The sequence below is a fragment of the Suncus etruscus genome, chromosome 3 (assembly GCF_024139225.1).
Source record: "Suncus etruscus isolate mSunEtr1 chromosome 3, mSunEtr1.pri.cur, whole genome shotgun sequence".
In the NCBI taxonomy this organism is placed as follows: Eukaryota; Metazoa; Chordata; class Mammalia; order Eulipotyphla; family Soricidae; genus Suncus; species Suncus etruscus.
In genome coordinates this window covers 56,745,197-56,769,136 of record NC_064850.1, presented here as the reverse complement: position 1 = coordinate 56,769,136, position 23,940 = coordinate 56,745,197, and the positions used below count along the sequence as shown (strand labels likewise).

General features: G+C 32.8%; 1 protein-coding gene and 1 non-coding gene across 2 annotated transcripts; one reads left to right on the top strand and one right to left on the bottom strand.

The window, feature by feature from the left end:
• Nucleotides 1-513: 513 nt before the first annotated feature.
• On the bottom strand, nucleotides 514-22,847 carry RGS18 (regulator of G protein signaling 18). Its single transcript, XM_049770771.1, has 5 exons — nucleotides 22,729-22,847; nucleotides 22,143-22,244; nucleotides 20,689-20,750; nucleotides 2,454-2,620; nucleotides 514-771 (listed from the first exon to the last, which is right to left on the bottom strand). The coding sequence occupies exons 1-5, from the start codon at nucleotides 22,845-22,847 to the stop codon at nucleotides 514-516; spliced, it is 708 nt and encodes a 235-aa protein (XP_049626728.1).
• Nucleotides 19,148-19,254, top strand: LOC126005656 (U6 spliceosomal RNA). Its single transcript, XR_007494698.1, has one exon. It is a non-coding gene; the product is annotated as a U6 spliceosomal RNA (small nuclear RNA).
• Nucleotides 22,848-23,940: the final 1,093 nt, after the last annotated feature.

Below are 23,940 nucleotides of genomic sequence, written 5' to 3'. Positions count from 1 at the left end.
AAGACAAGTAAGCAAAGCTACATGTTTACATGTTCAAGGGAGAACACTGGCTTAAGAAAGTCAATCACTTTCCAAAGTTCTTCTTCTTATTCTCTTCTTAGAAATAATATATATCTTTCCAGAACCATTAGTAACTCAAAGCTTAAGTATCAATTCTCTCCAATTTAATCTAGACAATTTCTGTAAGAGAGAAAAAAAAGGGCTGAGACAAATTACATTGTTTATATTTATAAAGAAGCCAAATAGATATTTGACAAAGTTTTCAGTAGGTTAACCTTAATGTTACACTTTTTTATTTTTGTCTTTAATACCTTTTTATTAATACAGTTTTATGTTTATAAATAGAATAAAAGTTTTATAGAATATATTGGTAAATGCAGCATAAATTGTTAAAATAAAGTTTCAAATTAGTTGTAAATGTTTTTCACATATGTCTTATTAAAATTATCTATTTGCTGTTCTAACGTTCTTAGAAGCAGAAGTTTGCCATTAATAAAGCAAACTTAATTTTCTTTAGAACCAAATGGACACATTTGACTTAACATCCTGAAATTCATTGCAGGTAAATGAGCGAGATCGTCTTCTAAGATTCGTTGGTCTTTGAGGTCTTCCTTCTACCAGGTCTAAGTAAAGGTCAGATTTCAGGAAACGCGTGTAACTGTCTTGCTCCATAAGCTGATATACTCTGCTTTGTGCGGCGTCAAAACAATGAAGTGTGGGTTGAATGATGCCTTTAGTAATGACTTCTTTGGTGTGAAAATCAAGGTTTACCTGATGGTAGTTGAAAAAACATGATCATAGTCGATCTGATAACTCAACTCCTTCCAAAAATAATATAGAAATGAGCCACTGTCGAAGTGGGCATAGAGCATGTGAGTCATTGTATGCCTTCAGTGATTCAATGAGGTGATCCAATGATTTACTTTGGGTTGGTGTTTCTCTCTTTTCCTATTTTCTTTATCTCTTTCTACTAATTTTGAACAATAAAATGTAATGGCAAATACCATTGAATTGATTAGATTTAATTCATTTTCAGAACGGAAACAAAACATCACAGAAAAATTCTTCTGAGTAAGATCAAATAGTGAACTTAAGGATATATTAGGGGGATCAGAGAGATAACACAGCAGTAGGGCATTTATTTGCCTTGCACACAGCAGCAGACCCAGGACAGATCTGGGTTTGATTCAGGGCATCCCATATGGTCCCCCGAGCCAGGATTTCTGTGCCCAGAGCCAGGTGTAGCCCTGTCGGGTGTGGCCCCAAAACCAAAACCAAAAAAAAAAAAAAAAAAGAATATATTTGGGATTTTATTCTGGAGGTTTGGTATCACCTTAATTATCTTTTATTATATATTGTAATAATATTAAAGACGTAAAATTCTATAGTGCCTTTTGTCAAAGTGATGTCATATATTTAGTTTAGAAGGTAATAGTTTTTTTAAGGAAGAGGTTCTTTTCTTTCATGTTAGCTACAACTATTATATTTTTAATGCATAAGCAATATTAGGGAAAATAGTACAATGAAACATACAAATTATGATATCCTAAAAAATAAAAAATAATTTCATAGGGAATGAAATAAACACTTAAACAATGTTACCTCAGCAACAATATTTACTTATAGGTAAATTCTGAACTAGTAAAACATGAACTCTTTTTAAAACAATATAGAAATACCAGTTTTACAGTTCTACAGCTATCTTATGAAAAATTATCTTATATTGTAGAAATCAAAATATATGACAATTTTTTTGTCCTTTAAACTATTGTCATATCGAGTTTGCCTTGTTGACAGGGAAATTTTTTTTAGAACTTGAGGTGAGGTATTCATTTTCTGGCAAACAAGATTTTCTACAGGGAGATGAGCTAACATTAAAATGGGTCATGATATAAACTTCTTGATTTCTTTTGCTCTATCACTTACATTAATTCTTAGTTTCTTAGAGACACTGACTGTGCAAAGGTGATTAGCATGATAAATGAGTGAATTTAAATGTTGTGATTAGTTGTGTTCACTCTTAGTCTAGACTGTAGAATAAAAATAAACCTAATGAGTAACTTCAATTATAGTTTCTGCTAAGGCACTATTTTATAATGCATCCTATTTTTATGGAGAAATCTATGTAAATAACCATTGCTGTTGCTTCCACAAAAACCCTATCCTTTCAGGAAGAATATATGAGAGAATAAACTTGATTAAGTTAGATTCTCTCACAGGAACCTCAAACTGTTGGAGCCAGAATGATAGTAGAGCAGGTAAGATGCTTGCTTTGCATACATCAGATCTAGGGTGTTCCAGATACTTCATATGTTCCATTCCCCTGAGTCCACCAAGAGTCAGCCCTGAGCATCACTGGTTGGATTCCCAAAACAAAGCAAGACCAAAAAAAAAAAAAGAACAGAAAAGAAAAGAAAATTTAAACTGTTATAAATTTTCATGGTCATCTTTACCTCTTGTGGAGCATCACTCTGGATAAATTTTTCATATATTGCTTTTGCTTTAAGGAGAATTTGTTGAGGGTCTTTGCTTTTCTTGAAATCTTCACAGGCCACCCAAAATTCAATGTTTTCCTCACTGAATTCCGTTTTAAGAAATCTGGTGAAAGTCCTCAATCCATCTACCAAGAGAAGAAGTGATAGATTGGACTGCAAAATGGTGATGATAAAATACTGCATCAGGTGGTGTGCACGTTTGACTGCAGTAATCCTAGTGATTACTCAGATAGCTCAGCAGCATATGTGTTGCCTTGTAGCCCTGAGGGACCTGGAAATGTGTTATCTTCATAGCTTCCAAAGCTCTTTCATTCTTACTGAAATAAGACTGTCACACAAAAAGACTAAGAAAAGTGCCTTTAATAGACAGCATTGGAATCCTTTTGTCTATGTCTTTCCCTGAGGTTTCACTAGTTTGATGCCTTTGAGTGTGTGTGTGTGTGTGTGTGTGTGTGTGTGTGTGTGTGTGTGTGTGTGTGTGTGTGTGTACCATGGTTTTAATTTTAGTATTCCACGGCTCTGGAATTCTCTGTATGAAGACTATCTATCTCTATGGTTGGCCTACTTCTATTCACCACATTTCTTCATTCACCAGAGTCACACAGACTTATTAGTTGTTAAGACCTCAGTGAAAGCAGGATTTGAATTTGAATTTAAAATGCAGAGGCCTTTCACATCCTGAAGTCAAAGCAAGGAAGGAAAAAGAAAGAATGTTGGGTCCACTTAATTTACAACACTAGGGACTGAAAAATTGAAATTGAGCTATATTTCCCAAGTGAGTACATAGTGTTTTATTAAAATAGGGGGGCTAGCATTTGTTAGTAATAAACATTCCGATCTATAATCTTTAAAGATTTCCTTAAAATATGGGGTTTTCATGTTTGCCTTTTTCTCAAATAAAAGCCCCATGATGTGTTAAAAATATTCATAATGGAGCATGGGAAAGTAGCCTAGGTTCAAATTTATACTCATTTAGGTGTTATTTTCTGAGTAAAGGGTTTTTCCTTTTTGTACCAAGGTTTCTCAGTATTTAATGGTAATATGATAATAGTATGCCTACTTAATAGGGCTTAAATATTTCAATGTGTTAAAATATACAAAATGCTTCAAACAGTGACTGTTACATTATAAGTATTCTACATGGGTTTTGCTGTTCTATATTGGCAATAATTATAATGTTATTCATGATCCTATTTTATTGAAGGCTCAGTCGAGTTATCTTTACAGAGCTAAAATGTGGAAGACTAACACAGTCTGACTTTAAGAATTGTGCTCTTTCAACTATTTATGATGTTGCTTTGACTTTCAGATATTAAAAAGTAATAATTTTGAGAAAATTGTTATAAATAAATAATAGAGATTCATATATCCTTTTTCCAAGTTCCAACTATTTAACATAAAAATATGTAGTTAACTATAACAACCTGCATAAATATTTTGATAAAATAAAGGTACAGAACATTTCCATGATTATAAGGTTAGATGGTATCAATCTTTTACATCTATAATCCCATTTTTTGTATATCCAATATTTCTATAAACTCTGAGAATCTCTAATATGTTCTTCACTGCTAAAATGTTATCAATTCAAGAAGATTACATGAATAGAATCATATTAAAATCAGATTGGGATGACTTGCTCTGATGATTTTTGGAGATTCATCTATTTAAATAAATATTTATAATTTATTTTTTATTACATCTACAATCATGTTTCTTGCACACCTAATATTTTCTTAAACTTTAGAGACACTAATATGTTTTCAATGCTAAAATTTTGTGTATTCCAGAAAGCTCATATAAATGGAATCATAGTATAAATCATATTGTTTGGGATGACTTTTTTTTCTCAGGATAATGTCCTGGAGGTGTCATTCTGGAGATCCACCCATGTAGATGCATAGATGCATAATCAACATTTTATTTATTTTTATTAATTTAGTACTTTCTAGGACATGAAAATGTCACTCATTGTTTTAATTTTCCTTTTTCTTAAATAAATACTTTTATTGGTCATATAGAAGTAAAATATTATTACTCAACAAATTGTTCAGAAACCAACCAAAATATTAAGATTAATAAACATGCTATTCCTATTATAAAATCATATATTGGTATTTGTAAATTTACAACATTTAAAATATTTCATGAGTATTATTTAAATCAGTTTTAATAAAATATTATTTTCTTTCCTTAGGAAAATGTCCAAGAGAAGAAAAAAAATTTGAATCATGTAATACAATTCTCAAAGTAGAATATATGACCTGTAGAAATAGGTATGAATTTTTGCTTTGAGGCATATGGAAAAATGTATTACATCTAAGAATTCACATTGTTTTAATTTTTACCCTTTAGATGCAATACACAAACATATTTGGAGGGTTTGGTCACATCCAGAAGTGCTCAAAGCACACTCTTGGCTCTGTGGTCAGAGATCACTCCTGGTGATTCTCAGGGCTTTAGGAGAACATATGTGGTTCCAGAATTTCAAACCTGAGTTGGCATGTACAAAGTAAGTGCTAGACCTCCTCCTTTACTAACTCTTTATCCTAATATGTATGTCTAGATTTTTATAAATGTAAACACAAATAGATATTTCTCTGTGATTAGTCTCCAGAAGTAAGTTTATTTGGCTATGTTGTAGTTGTAATAGAAAGGAATTTTGTCATGTTGTAGTTGTAATATAAAATAATTCAGCTTAGGAACATTCAAAAAAAGAAATATCTTGGGCCCAATTTTGATTTGCATATATGAGAATGATTTTTCTGTTTTTGTTTTATATTAGGTCCATGCTCTTTGGTGTGCAGGGCTTACTCCTGGCTCCATGATCACATATCATCCCTGGTAGAACATGGGGGGACCATATGTTGTGCCAGGAGTTGAGGATGAGTTGACCTCATGCAAGACCCACTGTAATATCATTCCAGAACCAAATATAAATGACTTTTGGGGGTAATATTTAATTACATTTGTCTTACTCTTTAGTTATAACTATTTGCTCTTTCTGCTATCATTTGTTATACAGGGGGATTCTCAGGATCTGTCTGAATTTTTCTCTTAAACATTTGATAACATTGACCCCATTCCCCACTTTTAAAGTACTTTTTTGCCTATAACTCTAGAGTACCATCAGTCCTAATATTCCTAAACTAATTCTGATCATATTCTGTAGTTGCTTAAATTGGCATAAATTCTGTTCCCTAGTTAAATGTGTTGCTAACTGGGAAATGTTTTTTATATTTTTCTCTCTTTTTGCTTCTACATTCTCCTTTTATCTCTTCTAACATTGTTAAGGAAACTTGCATTTTTCTTTATGTCCCAGTGTACTTTAATCAGGTTGCCAGTATTTGAAGGTAACATGCTGGCATGTACAAAGCAAGTGCTAGACCTCCTCTTTTACTCACTCTCTATAATTATAATCTTGGTAAGCAATATTTTTAGTTAAATGTTTATATCCTTAAAGTATTCTAATCCTTTTGTGAAAATAAAAAAAAACTTTTACTTGAATCCAAAGATTCTTATTATCACTGATACAAACATATAGTTTTTGAGTACATTTGGTTTCTTAGTCTGTTTCCCTCATTTACTTTCCCCAGTGATCTCCAAGCACAGTCAAGGTAAACCCAGAACACAGCTGGGTATGGCCAAAAAGCAAAAGTAAATTGAATGATTAGGAATTTGTGGGAAAATATAGTGAAAGAATGAGAAGCATGCATACAGGGTGCTTTCTGTATAGCATCTTACTTAAATCATTTTTACAAAAATGACTGACTGTTACTTTCCGTGAAAACTTTTTCCAGTCCATATGTTACTTCCCTTTATGGCAAGAGGCACAGATAAGATATGTCTAATTTTCTCTAATGCCATCTCAAGTCTTGAGTTTTCTTTTAACACTTCTATTGCTCCTCTGAATAGTCAATTTATGCTATTTTATTTTATCCTCCTCTTTAAGACATTTTCTTGGTTAATAACCCTCGTTCTCAGATACTTCAAACATTTTCAGATAATTCTGACTTCATTTTCAGCCTTGAGCTATTCATGGAGCTTTACAAACTCCTATGATCTGGTAATTTTTTCCATTTTTTTATCCCACAGAAAAATGATCACAACTAAATTATCCCAACTAAATTCATTTTTTTTTCCTTCAAACCTTCCCAAAATGTTACCTATATAATAAATTAACTCACAAGCCTGCCATGAATCCATAGAAACTCCAGCCTACATATATACATCTTATCTATAGAAATCCTGGCATATATGCATATATAACTCATAGAAATCCCAGTAAACATGCATTCATAATTTTAGCACAGGATTAAAGTGTGGATTTGGGATGTAGTCACATTTCTCATGCTGGGCTTTTACTAAAAATAACCAGTGATACTTATCCTTTGACAATATGGCAACAAGTATGTAAAATTTATAGTGTAGTAGCTCATAAGTCAATCCTATCTGACTTTTCAAGAATATCAAGCAAAATTTGTATTATGATTTGGCTGCTTCATGTGGTAAACCCAAAGGGAGAGATGGTTACTAATGCTAGTTTATTACTGAATCTATGTTAAGTTGGAATTCAGCCTCCTAACTTTTGCTAATGTGAGACTTCTGAGTGTTAAGTCCTTCTTGGCATACTAACACGATTCCAAACTGGCAAGATTGAAATCTGTAACAAATGCCAATCTGTGTACAGCAAATTAGCTGACAAATATTCCTGCAGGCACACTGACCCCTGATGAATATTGTTGTGGCTCTCTCAACATATATTTCTAATTTCTAGTGTACATTCCTAATATTCATAGATTTGCTTTGATTTTGTTTTTAATGAAGCAAGAAAGTTTTCATTGAATAGAATTTTTTTATAAATACATGAAGGGAGAGAAAGATAGGCGTACAAATTTAAAAGAAAACATGATTTCTCCAATGTGGAAAAAGCAAGCAAGAAAAATAGGTGTTCAAGGGAGAACCTGGGCTTAAATAACAACCCTGCTTTTACTTTCTAACTAGGATACTATAAGACTGGAACTAATAGAACTAAAATAATTAAAAAAAATCTTAACTTGAGGCTTATAAGGAAGAAAAGTTACAAGAAATTAATTAGAGACCAAAGAGTTGGTACTAGCAAGTAGGGGCTTGCCTTGCATAACAAATGTGGATTTTTCACCATATCAAACCCTGAGCCCCACCAAGAGTGATTTCTGGGTACAGTAAAGAGTAAATTCAGAACATAGCTGGATGTTACCAAAAACGAAAGTAAATTGAGTGATAAGGAATTTGTGGGACAAAATACAGAAAAAATGAGAAGCATGTAGGAAGGATTTAAAATCTATATCCAGGTTCTTTGCAGATCTTTGACAGTGGCCTAGTCAAGAAGTGGAAAGCCAAGAAGAAAAGAAAAGCTACCATGGGGATAAAGATAACTGGAATTATGGGAGTACTCACAGAACTTGGGTACTTGGGATTCTGGCACAGCAAAAGTAGAGTTATCAAAAAAAGTAATCTTTTGGGGTATATGTACTATATCTAAAATAATTTGCTAGTAAAAAACCTAAAAGAGCTGGTAAAAAGTCTAAAATTGAAACTGGCCAGATAGAATCAAGAATTATGTCAATAATTTAACTGACTGCCACAAATTCTATTTATACTCTTTAGAGAAAAACAATAGGGGATAGAGAGAAATGGTATAGAGGTAGGTTGCTTGCCTTGCATGAAGCTAAGCTAGGTTGGTTCTCAGATCACATGTGGCCCCTGTGCCTCACCAGGAGTAATTTCTGAGTGCAGAGCCAGGCAAATCCAGGCACCACTCAATGTGACTCAAACTCTTCCCCAAAGAAACAACATATGCATATTGCAATAAAGTGCAATATTGCAAATAAAATTTCAATATTATAGCTAAAAAATTACAATGTTTATATATAGATATAGATCACTAGGCTCCACAATATTGTAACTACCAGGTAAGACTACTTTGAAAGCAATTATTAGGATGTTGAAGAGTGTAAAATTTAAAGAATACATATTGAGCTAAGAAATGTAAAAACTTAGTTGAGAAGTCAAAATTATATTAAAATAGCCAATTGGCTACTCTAAATATGAGATGGAAAATCTCTGAGTTAAAAAGTCAATGGGGAGAGGCCGGAGAGATAGCATAGGTAAAGCATTTGCCTTGCATGTAGGAGGACGGTGGTTTGAATTCCGGCATCCTATATGGTCCCCCGAGCCTGCCAGAAGTGATTTCTGAGTGTAGAGCTAGGAGCCAGGAGCAACCTCTGAGCGCTGCCGGATGTGACCCAAAAACAAACAAACAAAAAAAAGTCATTGAGGAGCAGAGATAGTAAAGCTGTTGCCTTGCATGCAACCAACCCTTGGTTTGATCCTGAGCATCCCGTATAGTCACTGGAGTATCATAGGAGTGATTCCTGAGTGCAGAGTCAGATGTTGTACCCACCCCAATGAAAGCAAAGAAAAAAATCATTGAATAAGTGTGATAACATATTAAAGATGGCAGAAACTTCACAGTCAGTAAAATTTTACATTTTAAGTATGCTTCTTTCTAAATTTATAGAACAAGTAGAATATAAATGATAATATAAAAACACATTTTAATCAAATCAACATTATTTAAATTATAAAATAAATTAACAGATATTTTAAAGTATGCAAGGATGATTGATCCTGATCCAAGATGTAACACATGTTAGGATGTTAGATGAAAATTTCAAATAGAGTTATTCTAAAAAATAGTATCTAGCAGGAGTCTCAAACTCAATTTACCTGGGGGCCACAGGAGACAAAGTCGGGTGATCCTTGAGTGCAAAGTCAGTAGTAAGCCTTGAACACTGGGGGGTGTGACCCAAACAACTAAAACAAAACAAAACAAAACAGAAAAAGATTCCTCCAGGGCAGGGCCACAAAATGTTGTACGGAGGGCCGCAAGTGGCCTGAGGGCCGCGAGTTTGAGACCCCTGATAGCCATAAAATTTTACTGCACATGAAATAGCTATAAAACCCCCAAACACTTGAAAATAAAACAGTGTATTTACATAGGTCAAAGAATCACAAGAGAAATGAGAAAATATTAATATTTAATTATAATAAAAGTCCAGTAATTCAACTTGGTGGTTTAAGCAAGAACGTAAAACTTATTGTGTGAGTAAGCTAGAAAAGGGTACAGAAATCAAAATCCAAGGTTTCACTTAAAGAAATTTGAAAACTGGAACCGGAGCAATAGCACTGTGATTAATGCATTTGCCTTGCATGTGGCAGACGTAGGACTAAGCTAGGTTTGATCAATAGCATCCTTCATATATGGTTCCTGGAGCGTGCCAGGAAGGATTACTGAGCACAGAGCCAGGCGTTACCCCTGAACACCGCTGGGTGTGGCCCCAAAACAAACAAAACAAACAAACAAAAATAAATAAATAAATTTGAAAGCCAAGGGTAAATTAAAACAATAGTAAATAAAAATATATAAAATTAAACAAATCATAGAAACAATTAACAAAATAAAGTCTTGTCTTTGAAAATATTGATGAGGTAGTATTTTAATATGATTTATAAAAAGTAAAACAAGTCTACATCAGTGACATTATAGATATTTTGAATATAGATAGTAAATATCATGGATTATTTATACCAATAAAACATTAAATTTTATGATAAAATTGTTGAAAAAAATCGCAAACTGCTGAAAATTGCACTGAAAACAAAAATATTATAGTGATAATTTAATTAAAATATATAATTATTTGATAAATATTCCCTTTCTAATCAAATTTAGTGAATTCTACAAAAGAATAAGGATATATATTTGTATATTACATGGACATAATACATATATTACATAGATAACTATGAATGAATAATTATTTCAATTTTTCTTTGAAGAGGCATATAAAATATAACAAATAAATATCCAAATATTTAGTCCTTAGTCTAAAATATAGACTAAGAACAAGAAAGACAGTTTACATCTTTTATGTAAGATTCTAATCAAAATGTAAAACACTTAACTGTGAAAATATATTTTAAAAGAAACAAAATATCATTATTCCTGAAAATATAGGTGAAATGAAATGATAAATCATTTGATCAGCCAGCCTACTTCTGCATATACTCGTTTTCTATATATATGTGTGTATGAAGTAGGTTGATATATATACACATATATATGTCTATATATATATGTATATAGGTTTTTTGGGGGCCACACCCTGTGGCACACGGGGATTACTCCTGGCTCTGCTCTCAGAAATTACTCCTGGGTCAGATGATCATATGAGATGCCAGAAATAAAGCCCAGGTTTGTCCTGGGTTGGCCATTTGCAAGGCAAACTCCCTACCACTATGCTATATCTCCGGTCCTTCCTTTCCCATATTTACTGCTCATAAGTCTGTTCTTGTGGTCAATAACTACTAATTTCAACAAGTTCATAGTCTGTAAGAGATATCAATGTCTGTTTGTAGAATTATGATCAAAACTCAGTGTTCATATTTTGTTTGGAGGTTTTGAAGGCTATTAGATCCATTACCATATTCAGTCGTAGAAATATGGCTGTAATGTCCTATATTCATTTTTATAGATATGGAAAACTGTCAGATAACTTTAGTTGTTTTAGTTCTAAATTAAAAAAAAACGTTTGTACATTTCCTTATTTTCAAGAAGGCAATTTCCTGTGTCCAGCAGAGTAACAGACTTCTAGCTCAAAGATAACTACACTAACAACTAACATGACAATGTTTATGAGTGAGAGAAGTAGAATGCCTGTCTCGAATACAGGCAGGGATGGGAAGGGCACTGGTGGTGGGAATGTTGCACTGGTGAAGGTGGGTGTTCTATTTATAACTGAAACTCAACTACAATCATGCTTGTAATCATGGTGCTTAAATATTTTATATAATAATAATAATAATAATAATAATAATAATAATAATAAAGGTATACAATCTCTCATCCTCAGAACTTGTGGATGTTACTTTCTATGGAAAAAATAAATTTCTCAGGTGTATTGATAGATTAGAATCTTGACTTGGAGAAATTAAATCAGATTATTTTAGACAGAATCAGTTTAATTCCATGAGTTCTTATAAGCAGAAGAGAAACAACAGTTGCTTGAGAAATACCCCATATCCTAACCCTAACATAAAGGATTCATTAGAACCCTTTATTGGAAAGACGTGACAGAATTTTAGTATTTGGCAATATGAAAATGCTTGCAGAGGTGTGAAAATGCATAGCTAATAAATAGTCAACAATTATAACTATAAATCAATGTTACCTGAATTAAAAATAAAATTTAAGAGGTAGAGGGAGGCAGATAATGGCACAAAAGATATAAGTGATTAAATGGGATAGAAAGCATGTTGGTGAACTTGAACATCAAAGTAGCTAAGGGAATGGAGTGGCTTTTAGACAATGAGAGATCCTCAATTTATAGCCAGCAGAAAATAGAAAGCTGGTTCAAAATTACCTTGAACTTAGTCTACCAAAAACTCAAACCACCAGAACAGGGATTCCTCCCCTCACTTTTCAGAAAGGACAGTGGCAACCCCTTGTTTGGGGGTAGGAGATGTGTGTCTCCCAATTTAGTCAACTATAAGAAAATTTGTTCTTAAAATTGTGCTGATTCATAACAGTAACAAGAATGAAAAATACCATCCTTATCTTAAACTTTTATGTATTGCCATTTATTTCTATCTGAGTTGAACATAATTTTTGCTATATAAAATGCCATTTAAAATGTATTTTATTTAATATGTTCATGTTCCAGAAACTTTGTTTCAAAAACAATAGCTCTGCCTTTCTTTTCTGTCCTATTGCTTCCTCCACTGGAGTTTTTTTTTTATGGAGCATGAGCAGATGCTACCATTTCTTTTTCTTGCTAAATTCACTGAGCACCAGATGTGAATGGTTATGTTAGCAAAGAACCCAGGATGACAAATGAAGGTCAGGCTCACAAAAGTTTGAAAAGACATTGTAAGGCTGACAGGCAACTCAGCACTTGTCTACCACCATTAGGTATTAGTAGGATGATTTCTTGTCAAACACAACTGCCTTAGGACAAATGCCACCTGGCTCCTGAAAGACTCAACTTATTCTAAACATTGAGAGGAGATAAAAATAATCAGTGTGATATTCAATTGCTCTTTTTTTGTTTGTTTGTTTTTGGGGCCACACCCAATGAAGCTCAGGAGTTACTCCTGGCTATGTGCTCATAAATCACTGCTGGCTTTGGGGGACTATATGGGAGGAATGCCAAAGGATCGAACCATTTGTCCCACCTACGCTATCATGGGCTTACCGCTTACCTTACCTCTTGTACCCGCTTGTACCACAGCTCTGGCCTTTATTTAATTGCTCTTATTTTCATAAGCCTTTGAAGTATTTTGATAGATTGCTTTAAAAAAAATTTGAAAGCTTTTTCCCCAAATATCTGATAAATATATAACATATAATTTATAGTAGGGTGATGATGTATCATTTAAAAATATTTTTAAACCTGTACAACAATAACATTTGACGACATTGAGCTGGATATATTGATTTTACCAATATTTGTTATCACGCAGGTCCTCACAGGGATTCCTATTTTCTTCTTCAACAGTGTACGCCTGTTGGCTTTTTTCCCCAAAACTTCCTTTCGCCCTCTAGAGGTACCTTAGTGTCTGAACTTGTAAAAATAGCATTATAGAACAGAACATTATTGCACAAAGCCACATACCTTTAGCTATGGAGAAATTTATCTCTGCATCCTTTGAAGCATTTTGGGTGACTAAAGAACCTTATATCAATAAATTTGGGTAATAGGTTGAATAAATGTAATTTGGTTACCAACTGGGCAATAGCTTGAAAACTTCATTCCACATATGTGACCAAAAGATGATTTTTTTGTTTAATCTCTGGCTTGACTTTTAGTCTCAAACTAACACTTTCAGCTCAACTCCACCTTTCCCTTCTTTAAAAGAAGCAAAGAATTAAGGCAAACATGCATTTCTACCCTTTAATCAAAACTGAAGAATTTAAAATGTGTACAAGATTTAGGTCTGTAAAAAGCAAAACCCATCAAAACAACAATTTGTAGATCAATTGGCTTGAATTCGTATTCTGGTCAGTACTGTTAACAAAGAGTTTGAGCATTTTCTCCTTGAAGAATATTTTGTGATGAGATAATACTGCTCAATATTCATACTTCCTTCCTCTTTCAAGTTTCTAAATGGTCTCTTTCTCTCTGTGTCTCTCTCTTTTGGTTTTTGGGTCACACACAGCGGCATTCAGGGGTTACTCCTGGCTCTGCTCAGAAATCGCTCCTGACAGGTTTGGGGGATCTTATGGGATGCTGGGAATCAAATTGGGTCTGTCCCTGATTGGCTGTGTGCAAGGCTATCGCTCCTGTCCCTAAAATGTTTCTCTTCCTCAAGACCCAAATTATTAATCAATTTTTGTTAGATTAAATTATAATATATATAAATTCTATCTATATTCTCAATTTATTTCTAATAATTACATCTAGAATGGGTAGTTTTTATTATAACAGTTCTGGAATTTGTTATTTACTTGGTAGCTGCTTTGACATAGATTTCTAAAAACTTCATTGGTTACATAGTAGGACACAAATGGAAGTAAGAAAACTTACGGATTGTAAGAACATTTCAATTTTACTTTAGAGGTTTTTTGGAGGGGTCACAACCATTGGCGCTCAGGGGTTACTCCTAGCTCTTTTCTTAGAAATCGCTCATGGCAGGCATGGGAGATCATATGGGATGCCAGAATTTGAACCCACCAGTCTGTCCTGCATTGCCTGTGTGCAAGGCAAATACCTTACTGATGTGCTATCTCTACGGTCCCAGAACATTTCAATTTTTAGAAAATGCTTGGGGCTTGAGAGATAGATCATCAGGTAAGGAGCTTACCTGGTGTGTAACAGACCTGGGTTAAATCCACAGCACTACATGTGATCCCCTGACCGCCACCAACAGTGACTGACCCCTAAGCACAGGGCCAGGCGTAAGCACATATAGATATAGCCCCAAACTCAAATAAATAAAAAATTAAAAAAAATTACAAATGTATTCTGCTGGTTTTAAAAGTCTACAATTGAGTATTATTGCTCTGTTTATGATGTAGGCATTTTTAGCTTGTTCTCTCTTGTTTTATTCTTTCTGTTTAAATGGACATTGAAGCAAAATTGATGCAATAAAACACATCTTACATTGAGAAAAAAGTCTCTCTATATCAGAGATTGTAAAGAGGAAATTAAATATATTTTATTGTAATTAAGAATAAAGTTATTTTGACCCTAGAAAAGAAGAAATTGTTTTTATTTCTAATTCTTCATCTATTTTATGTAAAAGCATCTTAATCAATTTTTCTTTTTCATAAAAATATTTCTCTAGTTTTATGTTTAACTTATATTTTTGTATACTTTTACATTGTGTAGCATGTAATATAGCATATTGTGAAATAATTACAATAGATTAAATTAAGGCTCATTTTCTCATTTCTATTCAAAGAAAAGGAAAAAATTGATTTGTGGTGAGAACTGATTAGTTTTGAACACCAAACTAAAATAAGTAAATAATTGTCATGATTTTTAAAGACCCATATAAATATGAGCTATAATAAGTTTTATACCAACATTTAAAAGGTATCATCCATATGTCAAGCAACTGAATAGTTTTCTTTATTAAAATTATTATCTATTAAAAATTAAAAATATTTAGCTATTTGAGGGTGTTTATAGTTCCAAATGAATTTTAGAAGTGTTTTATCCACTTCTTTGAAGAATGTCATGGGTATCTTTAGAGGAATCATGTTAAATCTGTACAATGCTGTACAGTTAGAGAAATAACTACACTGAGAACTATCATAACAATGTAAATGAATGAGGGAAGTAGAAAACCTGTCTGGAGTACAGGTGTGGGTGGGGTGAGAGGAGGGAGATCTGAGAAATTGGTGGTGGGAATCTTGCACTGGTGAAGGGGGGTGTTCTTTACATGACTGTAATCATACAACTGCAATCTTGTTTGTAATTATGGTGTTTGAATAAATATAATTAAAAATTAAAAATATGTATTAAATTTAGTAAAATTATAAAATTTATTAAAATGTATTAAAATATTTCATTTATATCTTATTTATAAAATACCTACAATAGAGATGAAGACTGTATTACATATTAAAAGTGCAACAATGCTAACTATAAATTCAAGTGTTTACTAAGGTATCAGCATAATACTATGTGCCTTTATTGGAACTATTCCATCTCTAATTCACAAGACATTAGTTTACACTTTTCCAGCATTTGTCCTCTGGAATACTATGCAAAATCCTTTGATACCCTGGTTAATCTTGAGTTTGATAAAGACATTGAAAACAAAAACCACAGCACTCATATTTAGGTCAGGGACCATAAGTAAAAAGTGCTCCCAATAAATATATTTTTGAAAAATTTAAATATAGATAAAAATAAATGCTGATTTAAGAAATGAGCTAATAAGTGAGAAAGTGGATCATTTATTTAAAATTTGGAGTCCATTATATTTTTTAAAGTAATATACACTGTTGTGTGAGATTAATCCACGCCCATTACATTTTTTCTGTTTCATTACTTTGGGCAGCTGCATTGAGTCGGGTCACAATGGAACCATTTCTCACACAGAGGCAGTTACTTGCAGAATAGTCCTTTAGAAGGCAGCAGTGGTGAATGCAGCTGCCAAAAGTGCCGCATAGAACCTGGGATTAGAATTCACACTGGAAGAAGCTGGCTCAATGTGTCATACAAATATGAAATGCTTGTAATTGCATGTTTCTAAATTGAAACTCTGGCATCTGTTGGAGTATTTTTCTGATGCCAAGAAACCAAATGAAACAAAAAGTTAAGAAACTCTGAAGTTAGAAATCCAAGTACAGTATAGTATCCTAAACACTAAATTGCATTGTTTCTTCTTTAGAGCTGGTTTCATAACTTTTGACCTGCTGCAGAAAACTCATTATTTTAATGATAATGATTTATTTACATGATCCATTTTTTTAGGTTGAATTTTACTTTTATTTTAAGAGAAATATTAAGAAACTCCGTATTTGTAATGGGTCAGTTTGAGAAGTCTAACTTGGAAATAACACAGAGATGATAATCCCGTGTGAAATGGTAGTTGTAAATCGGCAACTTGAAAAGCCACAAGGTGAAAAGTATGAGAAATGTTCACTTCCTTCCCTAAAGAGAAGTACACATTTCCTTCTATCCTTTTTACTCAACAACATTAATATGTATTTTTCAGTTCAATCCATGCATAATTTTAATAAAGTGTATCCAATGACTGTTTTATATATTTCCTACTATAAATTGTTATCAGAATTAAACTTACTAGAAATCAGAATGTAAAATAAATTCAGGTTGTAAAAATGTCCATGTAGTCTTTAATGAAAATGTTAGACTAGAATTATTTGTAATGACTCATTTGAAGGCTACCTATTAAAATAAATAATGGTGTAATGGTTAAAAAGATTGTGTTTTTCTATAGAAATTTCTTTTATTCAAAGTAACATTCTTGAGGTCAGAGTGATAGCACAGCAATGACATTTGCCTTGCATGTGGCTGACACAGGTTGGATCCCTGGTTTCCTATATGATCCCTTGAGCCTACCATAGTGATTTCTGGGAACAAAACCAAAAGTAACTCCAGAGAGCTTTTGGGTATGGTCCAAAGAACAAACAAAAATAAGTAACATTATTTTCCATACCATCTGATATTAATCAATGAAAGTGGTTAACAGATCTCTTCCTTAATCAATTGTTTTTTCATATTAAATCCCTACAAAATTTATAAGGCTTGCCAGTAATTAAGTAATTTTAAACTCTAACCTGTTTAAGGCCTCACAAATCTTGTTCTTCCATCTCAATTTTTCTTTTATAAAGGGGCTAATAAGGATTAAAACTGGGTATTTGTCTTATTATTTTTCTTGATCTCTTATTTTTTATCATCACTTTAAAACATAAATGTACATTCAATTAATCACTACCTTCATTAAATTTCTTCCCCAAATATATTTTCTTCATCCTGAGTTCTCTTTTATATTTCTAACAGTTTTATAGCTAATCCATAGTATATGCATCAGATTCTACCTTTCTTTCATAAATGTTGCTTTTTAGTATGCAAATTAATAAAAAGCAAGTTTTTCCTTGAAGTATGTACATATTAATTTGGATGTGTGTGAATGCTTGCTTGAGTATAGGTACCTGAGTATCAGTGTATCCCCATTCTTGCCTTAGTTCAATCAATAGAAATAAAATAAGTTTTATCATTTGAAACCAGATCTGTTTTTATTTTTATATTTTTTAAAAACTATATTGATTGCTTGATTAGTTTTGGGGCCACATCCAGCAGCGCTCAGGGATTACTCTTGGCTCTGCACTCAGAAATCTCTACTGGCAGGCTGGGGGACAATATGGGATGCTGGGACTCAAACCAGGTTCCTCCTGGGTCAGCCGTATACAAGGCAAATGCCCTACCACTGTGCTATCTCTCCAACCCCGCAGAGATACTTTTAAATGACTATTTTTTTGATTTGGTGTATTAATTACAAAATAATAGTAAATTTTGGGGGAACTAAACTTAACATAATTTAACTGGCAATTTTACTATGAGCACTGACCGAGTGGATCACTGTTGCATTTTTTAATTTGTGGTACCACTCTAATCCAAATTGTTAATATTTTATAGGTAGTTTCACAAGCAAAAAGAAAAAAAGCTGTGGATTCATCATTTTTCTATTAAGTTTTAAGTACCTGTAAGTCAGAAAAATTGCACAAAGCCGGGGGAAGATTTTTCTGTAGTGCTAATGACCCTGGCCAAATCTTCTTCCTGAATGAGTTATAAGAATATAATATAATTATTATATACCAACTTATTAAGTTAAAGAAATACATCCAATTATATATTTCTTTCATTTGGAATTTAATCTTATAAACGGTGTTTATGCAGTTTGGGAGTGGACTGGAAAATAAGGAAATATTATTTAAATCACTGATGAAAATTTTTGTCAGTAAGAGTAGTAACCATTTCAGTGTGTGTAGTGTCAAATGTTCTTTGTTTCTTATTCATCAATTCAACAAGAGAAACCTGGTTCTCTTGGAGTTAAAGACATTACTATCTCCATTTACAGTTGAGAAAGCGGAAAGTTGGAGTGATTAGGGAGCTTAACTAAGATTATATCACTATTATGTTGAAGAAGCAAACCAGAACACAAATCTCAAAGGAACTCTAGACTAACTCTCTCTTAGCAACAAATGCAGTTTATTTCTCTAACCCTTACTATTTGCCAGAAAATGTCTTGGGTTTGGATATTCATATCTGAAAAGACATATTCCCTTTTAATTAAGTTCAATTGATAAAAAGAGAAACAAAATAGAAACAATTCTTTGTGTACTTTGAACAGTGAAAGTAAAAAATATCAAGATGTTCCAAAAGGCTTAAAGTAAAATGAAATTTGAAAAGAGAAACAAATTTAGAAAAAAATGAATTTTGAAGGGAAACTTTATAAGTTGTAATCAGTTAATATTGATATGAGATAAATACCTTAAATAAGATAATATCTACCTTATAGATTAAGACAGACCCAACAAATGTTTGATAAAAATAGTTAAGAAATTATTAGATGTGCTCGCTTCGGCAGCACATATACTAAAATTGGAACGATACAGAGAAGATTAGCATGGCCCCAGCACAAGGATGACACGCAAATTCATGAAGCGTTCCATATTTAAAAAAAAAAAAAGAAATTATTAGATAATGGTAATGAAACTCTTAGGTACTTCTGGTCTATTAGTCTGACTTGTGGAAGGAGAAACAGTTTTCTTTTTATTTCCTGCTAAACTTTTCTCTCTTCCTATGACTTCCATCTTCTTTGACTGCATCCTTGCCTTAATTTAAACCCTTGATGTTTTTGAGTCACTTGACTTTCTCAGTGAATGTTACAACTCAAAAGCAGTCTATTTCCATAGGAAAATAAAGGGAAGTTTTCAGGGATAATCTGCCAAAATACAATGTCACTTCAGGGAAACAAGAGCTTAGAGAAAGACAATGAGCAAAAGAAAGTACAGCAGGAAGATGAGACCAAACAAGAACAGTTGGTGTTTCACCAAATGGAGGTCAGTGCTGGGGTTTAAATTATAAGTTTTGGGCTTCAGGCAAAAATAACCCTTCTTGCTATTGGAAGATAGAGCACAGGCACAACTTGAGGTGCAATAAACTTCGGACGGGAGGAAATGGTGATTTTTGGTAATGACAGTAATGTTGTCTCTTAAGCATGACTATGTCAAATTCTGTGTATATTACATTGAAGATTACACTGTGTCTGCATATAGTCAGCTCAGTTTGTCATTATTGTTGCCTGAAAGAAATTAAGGCTGAATGAAGAGGAACAGATACAGTGACCTTAAAGTAAGTGGTTCCAGCAGATACAGCAAAGGTGCCATTCCTCCCACTGCAAAGTGGAAAACCAGAGCTCATCTACCTCATCAACCTTCCAGCCCATCTACCAAGTTCCTCCTTAAACACCTAGCAAATTCTCTCCCTGTCTGCAGAATTCTGCTTTGGGTAGGTGATGAATATAAACAGTAGAGTATTTGCAGTATATTAAAGTTTTATGTATTTTCATGAAGATTTTCTATAAATGCAGAGCTTAAGAGCTATTTTAGGTTTTAGAACACTTCACAATAAAATAAAGATCAGGATCTTAGTTAAATTAACTCATTGAAAACCTTAAAAGGATGGGGCTGGAGCTATGACACAGCGGTAGGGCATTTGCCTTGCACGCAGCTGACCAAGGATGGACCTGGTTTGATCCCAAGAGTCCCATATGGTCCCCCAAGATAGGAGCGACTTCTGAGTGCATAGCCTGGAGTAACCTGAGCATCAATGGTCACCAGGTGTGCCCCCCCCAAAAGAAAAATAAATAATAAAACCTTAAAAGGAAAAAAAAATTCTATTAACTGTAGCATATATTTATATTTCATCCACAATAAGTAATTCTTAAAAGAAAAATATTTAAACATTTTCTAATTGCTCATCATTTTAATATTCAATTGTTTCTAATACTCAAACTTTTTGATGGCAGTCCATAGTGTCTAATTAATCCTATACATCCTTTACATAAGTGTCCAGTAAAAAAGAAAATATTTGGAAAAGTTGATACCAACCTTTATTGGAAAGCAGCTTCTCAAATGATTCACCCCACATCATTGCTTCTTCAGGGGAAATTCTGTTGATGTGATAAAATGTTTTATAATGGATTGTGTGGAAAGTCTGCTTGGGAATCTGCTCTGGCAAATACTATATTTCTATTCTCTTTACTCATGTTTTACATGCCTTCCCTTTTGATTGTCACATAATGAAGTTGTACTTATATTAGCAATTTTAAATCATTGGTCATGTTACTTTCAGAATTCACCTATCAAGTGATGCCACAAAATATAATTAAAGAATGGTTCATAAATGTGTGAATTATTTTATTTATTTTTTAAAAAAGAAACTACTTATATGTTAGGTCAAAAAGCACACACAGCTACCTGGAAAAAATTGGTCAAATATATTTCTCAATTCAGCAAATAGAAGAACTTAAACGAACTAAACTGAAACTGTCTTTCAAATTTGTTTAAACCGCAATTTCCTTGACACTCTTACCACAATATGCTGCAAATTCTTTAGAAGGAAGTTTAACTAGTAAAGCATTAAGGAAGTGGGAACTATAAAACTTTATTCATTATACAGATATGTTAGAGATGATCATTTAGAAGTTGCTTATATTTGCCTTGGTTTTATTTTGGTCGTAGTTTCTTTTCTTTTCTTTTTTTTGGGGGGAGGGGCATGGTTAGTGGTACACCAGATCACTCCTGGGAGAGGTCAGAGAATCATATAGATCAGACACATTCAAGTTCAAGACCTTAACCCTTTTATTGTCTTCAGGCCCTTATCTATCATATTTTAGATTTAGAAAAACTTGCATTATATCAATGTATGCTTTTTCTACTTTCAGCTAAATTAAAAAATGTTTGTTTATTGCAAAACAACTTTTTTCCTGTTTTACTTGCTTTAAAAAATTTTAAGTGTGGACCCGGAGAGATAGCACAACGGCATTTCCCTTGCAAGCAGCCGATCCATGACCAAAGGTGGTTGGTTCGAATCCCGGTGTCCCATATGGTGACCCGTGCCTGCCAGGAGCTATTTCTGAGCAGACATCCAGGAGTAACCCCTGAGCAACGCCGAGTGTGGCCCAAAAACAAAACAAAACAAAAAAATTGTGTATTTAAGCAATTACTAAGAAAAGAGGTGAATAGTTCTTTTATGTGACATCATTACATTATGAAAACTCTTACATTAATGAGTTTTGTCAGTTTATAAGGAGTAAAATATTTCACTGAACTTGACTGGTATATAATTTTTAGAGGTCTCTAAATTTTTATATTTTTTTAATTTAACCTATTAAAGTGTTTAAATTTTATCAAATATTTTCATATTTTTAGGATGAGATCTTTAACCTCCCTTATATTATCGTCTAATTCCTAATAAAATAGAAATCCCTAATTTCCCCCTTTTTAAAATTTTAAAAGATAGAATCAGCAATATCTCTCCCAAATAATTAAAAAATTTTCACCTTGTTTCTTGGGCCAATTGCCCAGATCTACTGGGATGAGTCTCTTCATGAAACTCAAGTTTCTGCACAAGAAGACTTAGCCTGTTTCTTTTTTCTTTAGCTCTGTAATGAAAAGCAATTTTGTCAGGAAGATTTTGATAATACTTGAAATCCCTCCCTCTAAATATCAAATACGTTTAGAACCAGTGATCACCTGAATGCCCCTTTTCTCTCCGTCTTCACTTCCCCACACACTCAAAATGACTTTTAAAAGCACATTGTTTAAATATTATGTTTCTGAAGGAATTAGGACAACACATGTGAATGATCTTTTTCCTTCTCCTTCAGTGATCATCAAGGATTTTTAAATGGTCTTCAGTATTGTTTAAGATTATTTTTTAGTTATTAAAACTGCAACACTGTTTTTAATGAAAGCACATTAGATTTAACTATTGTTGCTCCCAATTGATAGACATTTTTATTCTATCATATGGTACCACTATTGTATTTCATACATTTCAAGGACGTTTCAAAAACAAGTGCTATGCCGTTTCAACATAAATTCTGATTTTAAATATGCAGGCTGGTTTTTGAAATGCAGTCTTACCTGATTTTGGCTTCTTTGCTGGTTTCTTCTTTTGCTGAACCATGTATTAACTTGAAAAAAGGTTTTTCTCTTGATTCACACATATTTAACTGAGAAAAGAGAACCAATGATGTTTCCATCTTCTCTCTCTAAACTGAAGAGACATAGTTTTTGTTAGATCCTTTCCTTCTTGACACTGTTCCATAGTTAAACATGGTAGCATAAAAACTTCCTTCAACTTGTTCAGCAATGCTTAAAAATATAAAAGAAGTCAAGAGCTGTGTTTCTTCCTCTGTGAAAATCTAGTACTGAGGAACTAAAATACAATTCAGTGCTGAGTTGTTTAGGGAAATGATACTACAAATTTGCAAAATTACCCTTGGTCTCTAAGATAAAGACTAGTTACCACAATGCAACTTCTCTTTCAAGTTTGTGTAACCAAATGATGCTTTAATAGAACCAAATGACACCGTCATTTCCCACAGGAACTTTTCAAAAAGGACGTTAATGTGTGTAGTGTGTGTTAAAATGCTGTTTGCAAAGTACTTTGCCTAACATTCAGAAGCATCTTGTCTGTTTATAAACTGTTTATCCTTACTTTATTTTTAATCACACTGAGTTAAGTAAGTTGCATCAATTGGAAAAATGCTATGCAATGACTATATTTATAATACATAAAAAAGGAATACAAATCTTTAAGTTGCTATTTGAAAGGAATAGTGGAGCAAATTTAATTCAACCATTTTTAAGCCAGATCTCAGGAATAATTTTAGACAATTATGAAAATTTCTACCAGTTCAGAAAATAAATAGATAAAAGGTAATATAATTTAGCACAATAATTTTATATAAAGTTCTTACTTATTTTGAATTTTTCTCTTTGCTACTTTTATTGTTGCAATGTTCTTTTTAGTGAAGTATTCTAATTATAGCTTCTATACTTTGAAAAAATAATTAAAACAAAGACATCCTACTGAACAGGAGAATGTGTCCAACACATAATTCTTATAAAAGGCTAGCACCTAACATTTTTTAAAACCATTGTAAAATTCAGTGGAATCCTCCCCCCACCAAAAAAAAAAAATACCCAGTGCACTATTTCCATCCAAACATAGGAAGAAAGCTGAATACTACTCTCCAAAAGACACAAAGTTGGCCAAAATCACATAAAAAGGTCACCATCAATTATTATTAAGGAAATATAAGTAAAAACAAAACGAAGATATGCCCTAAT

What these genes read in the sequence shown, in the direction of transcription:
- RGS18 (XM_049770771.1), bottom strand. Translation starts at nt 22,847, where the DNA reads ATGGAAACATCATTGGTTCTCTTTTCTCAGTTAAATATGTGTGAATCA. An exon ending in CAATTGGCCCAAGAAACAAG is followed by an intron (nt 20,751 to 22,142) that starts GTGAAAATTTTT and finishes TCACATCAACAG; the next exon opens with AATTTCCCCTGAAGAAGCAA. An exon ending in GAAGCTGCTTTCCAATAAAG is followed by an intron (nt 2,621 to 20,688) that starts GTTGGTATCAAC and finishes TTCTCTTGGTAG; the next exon opens with ATGGATTGAGGACTTTCACC.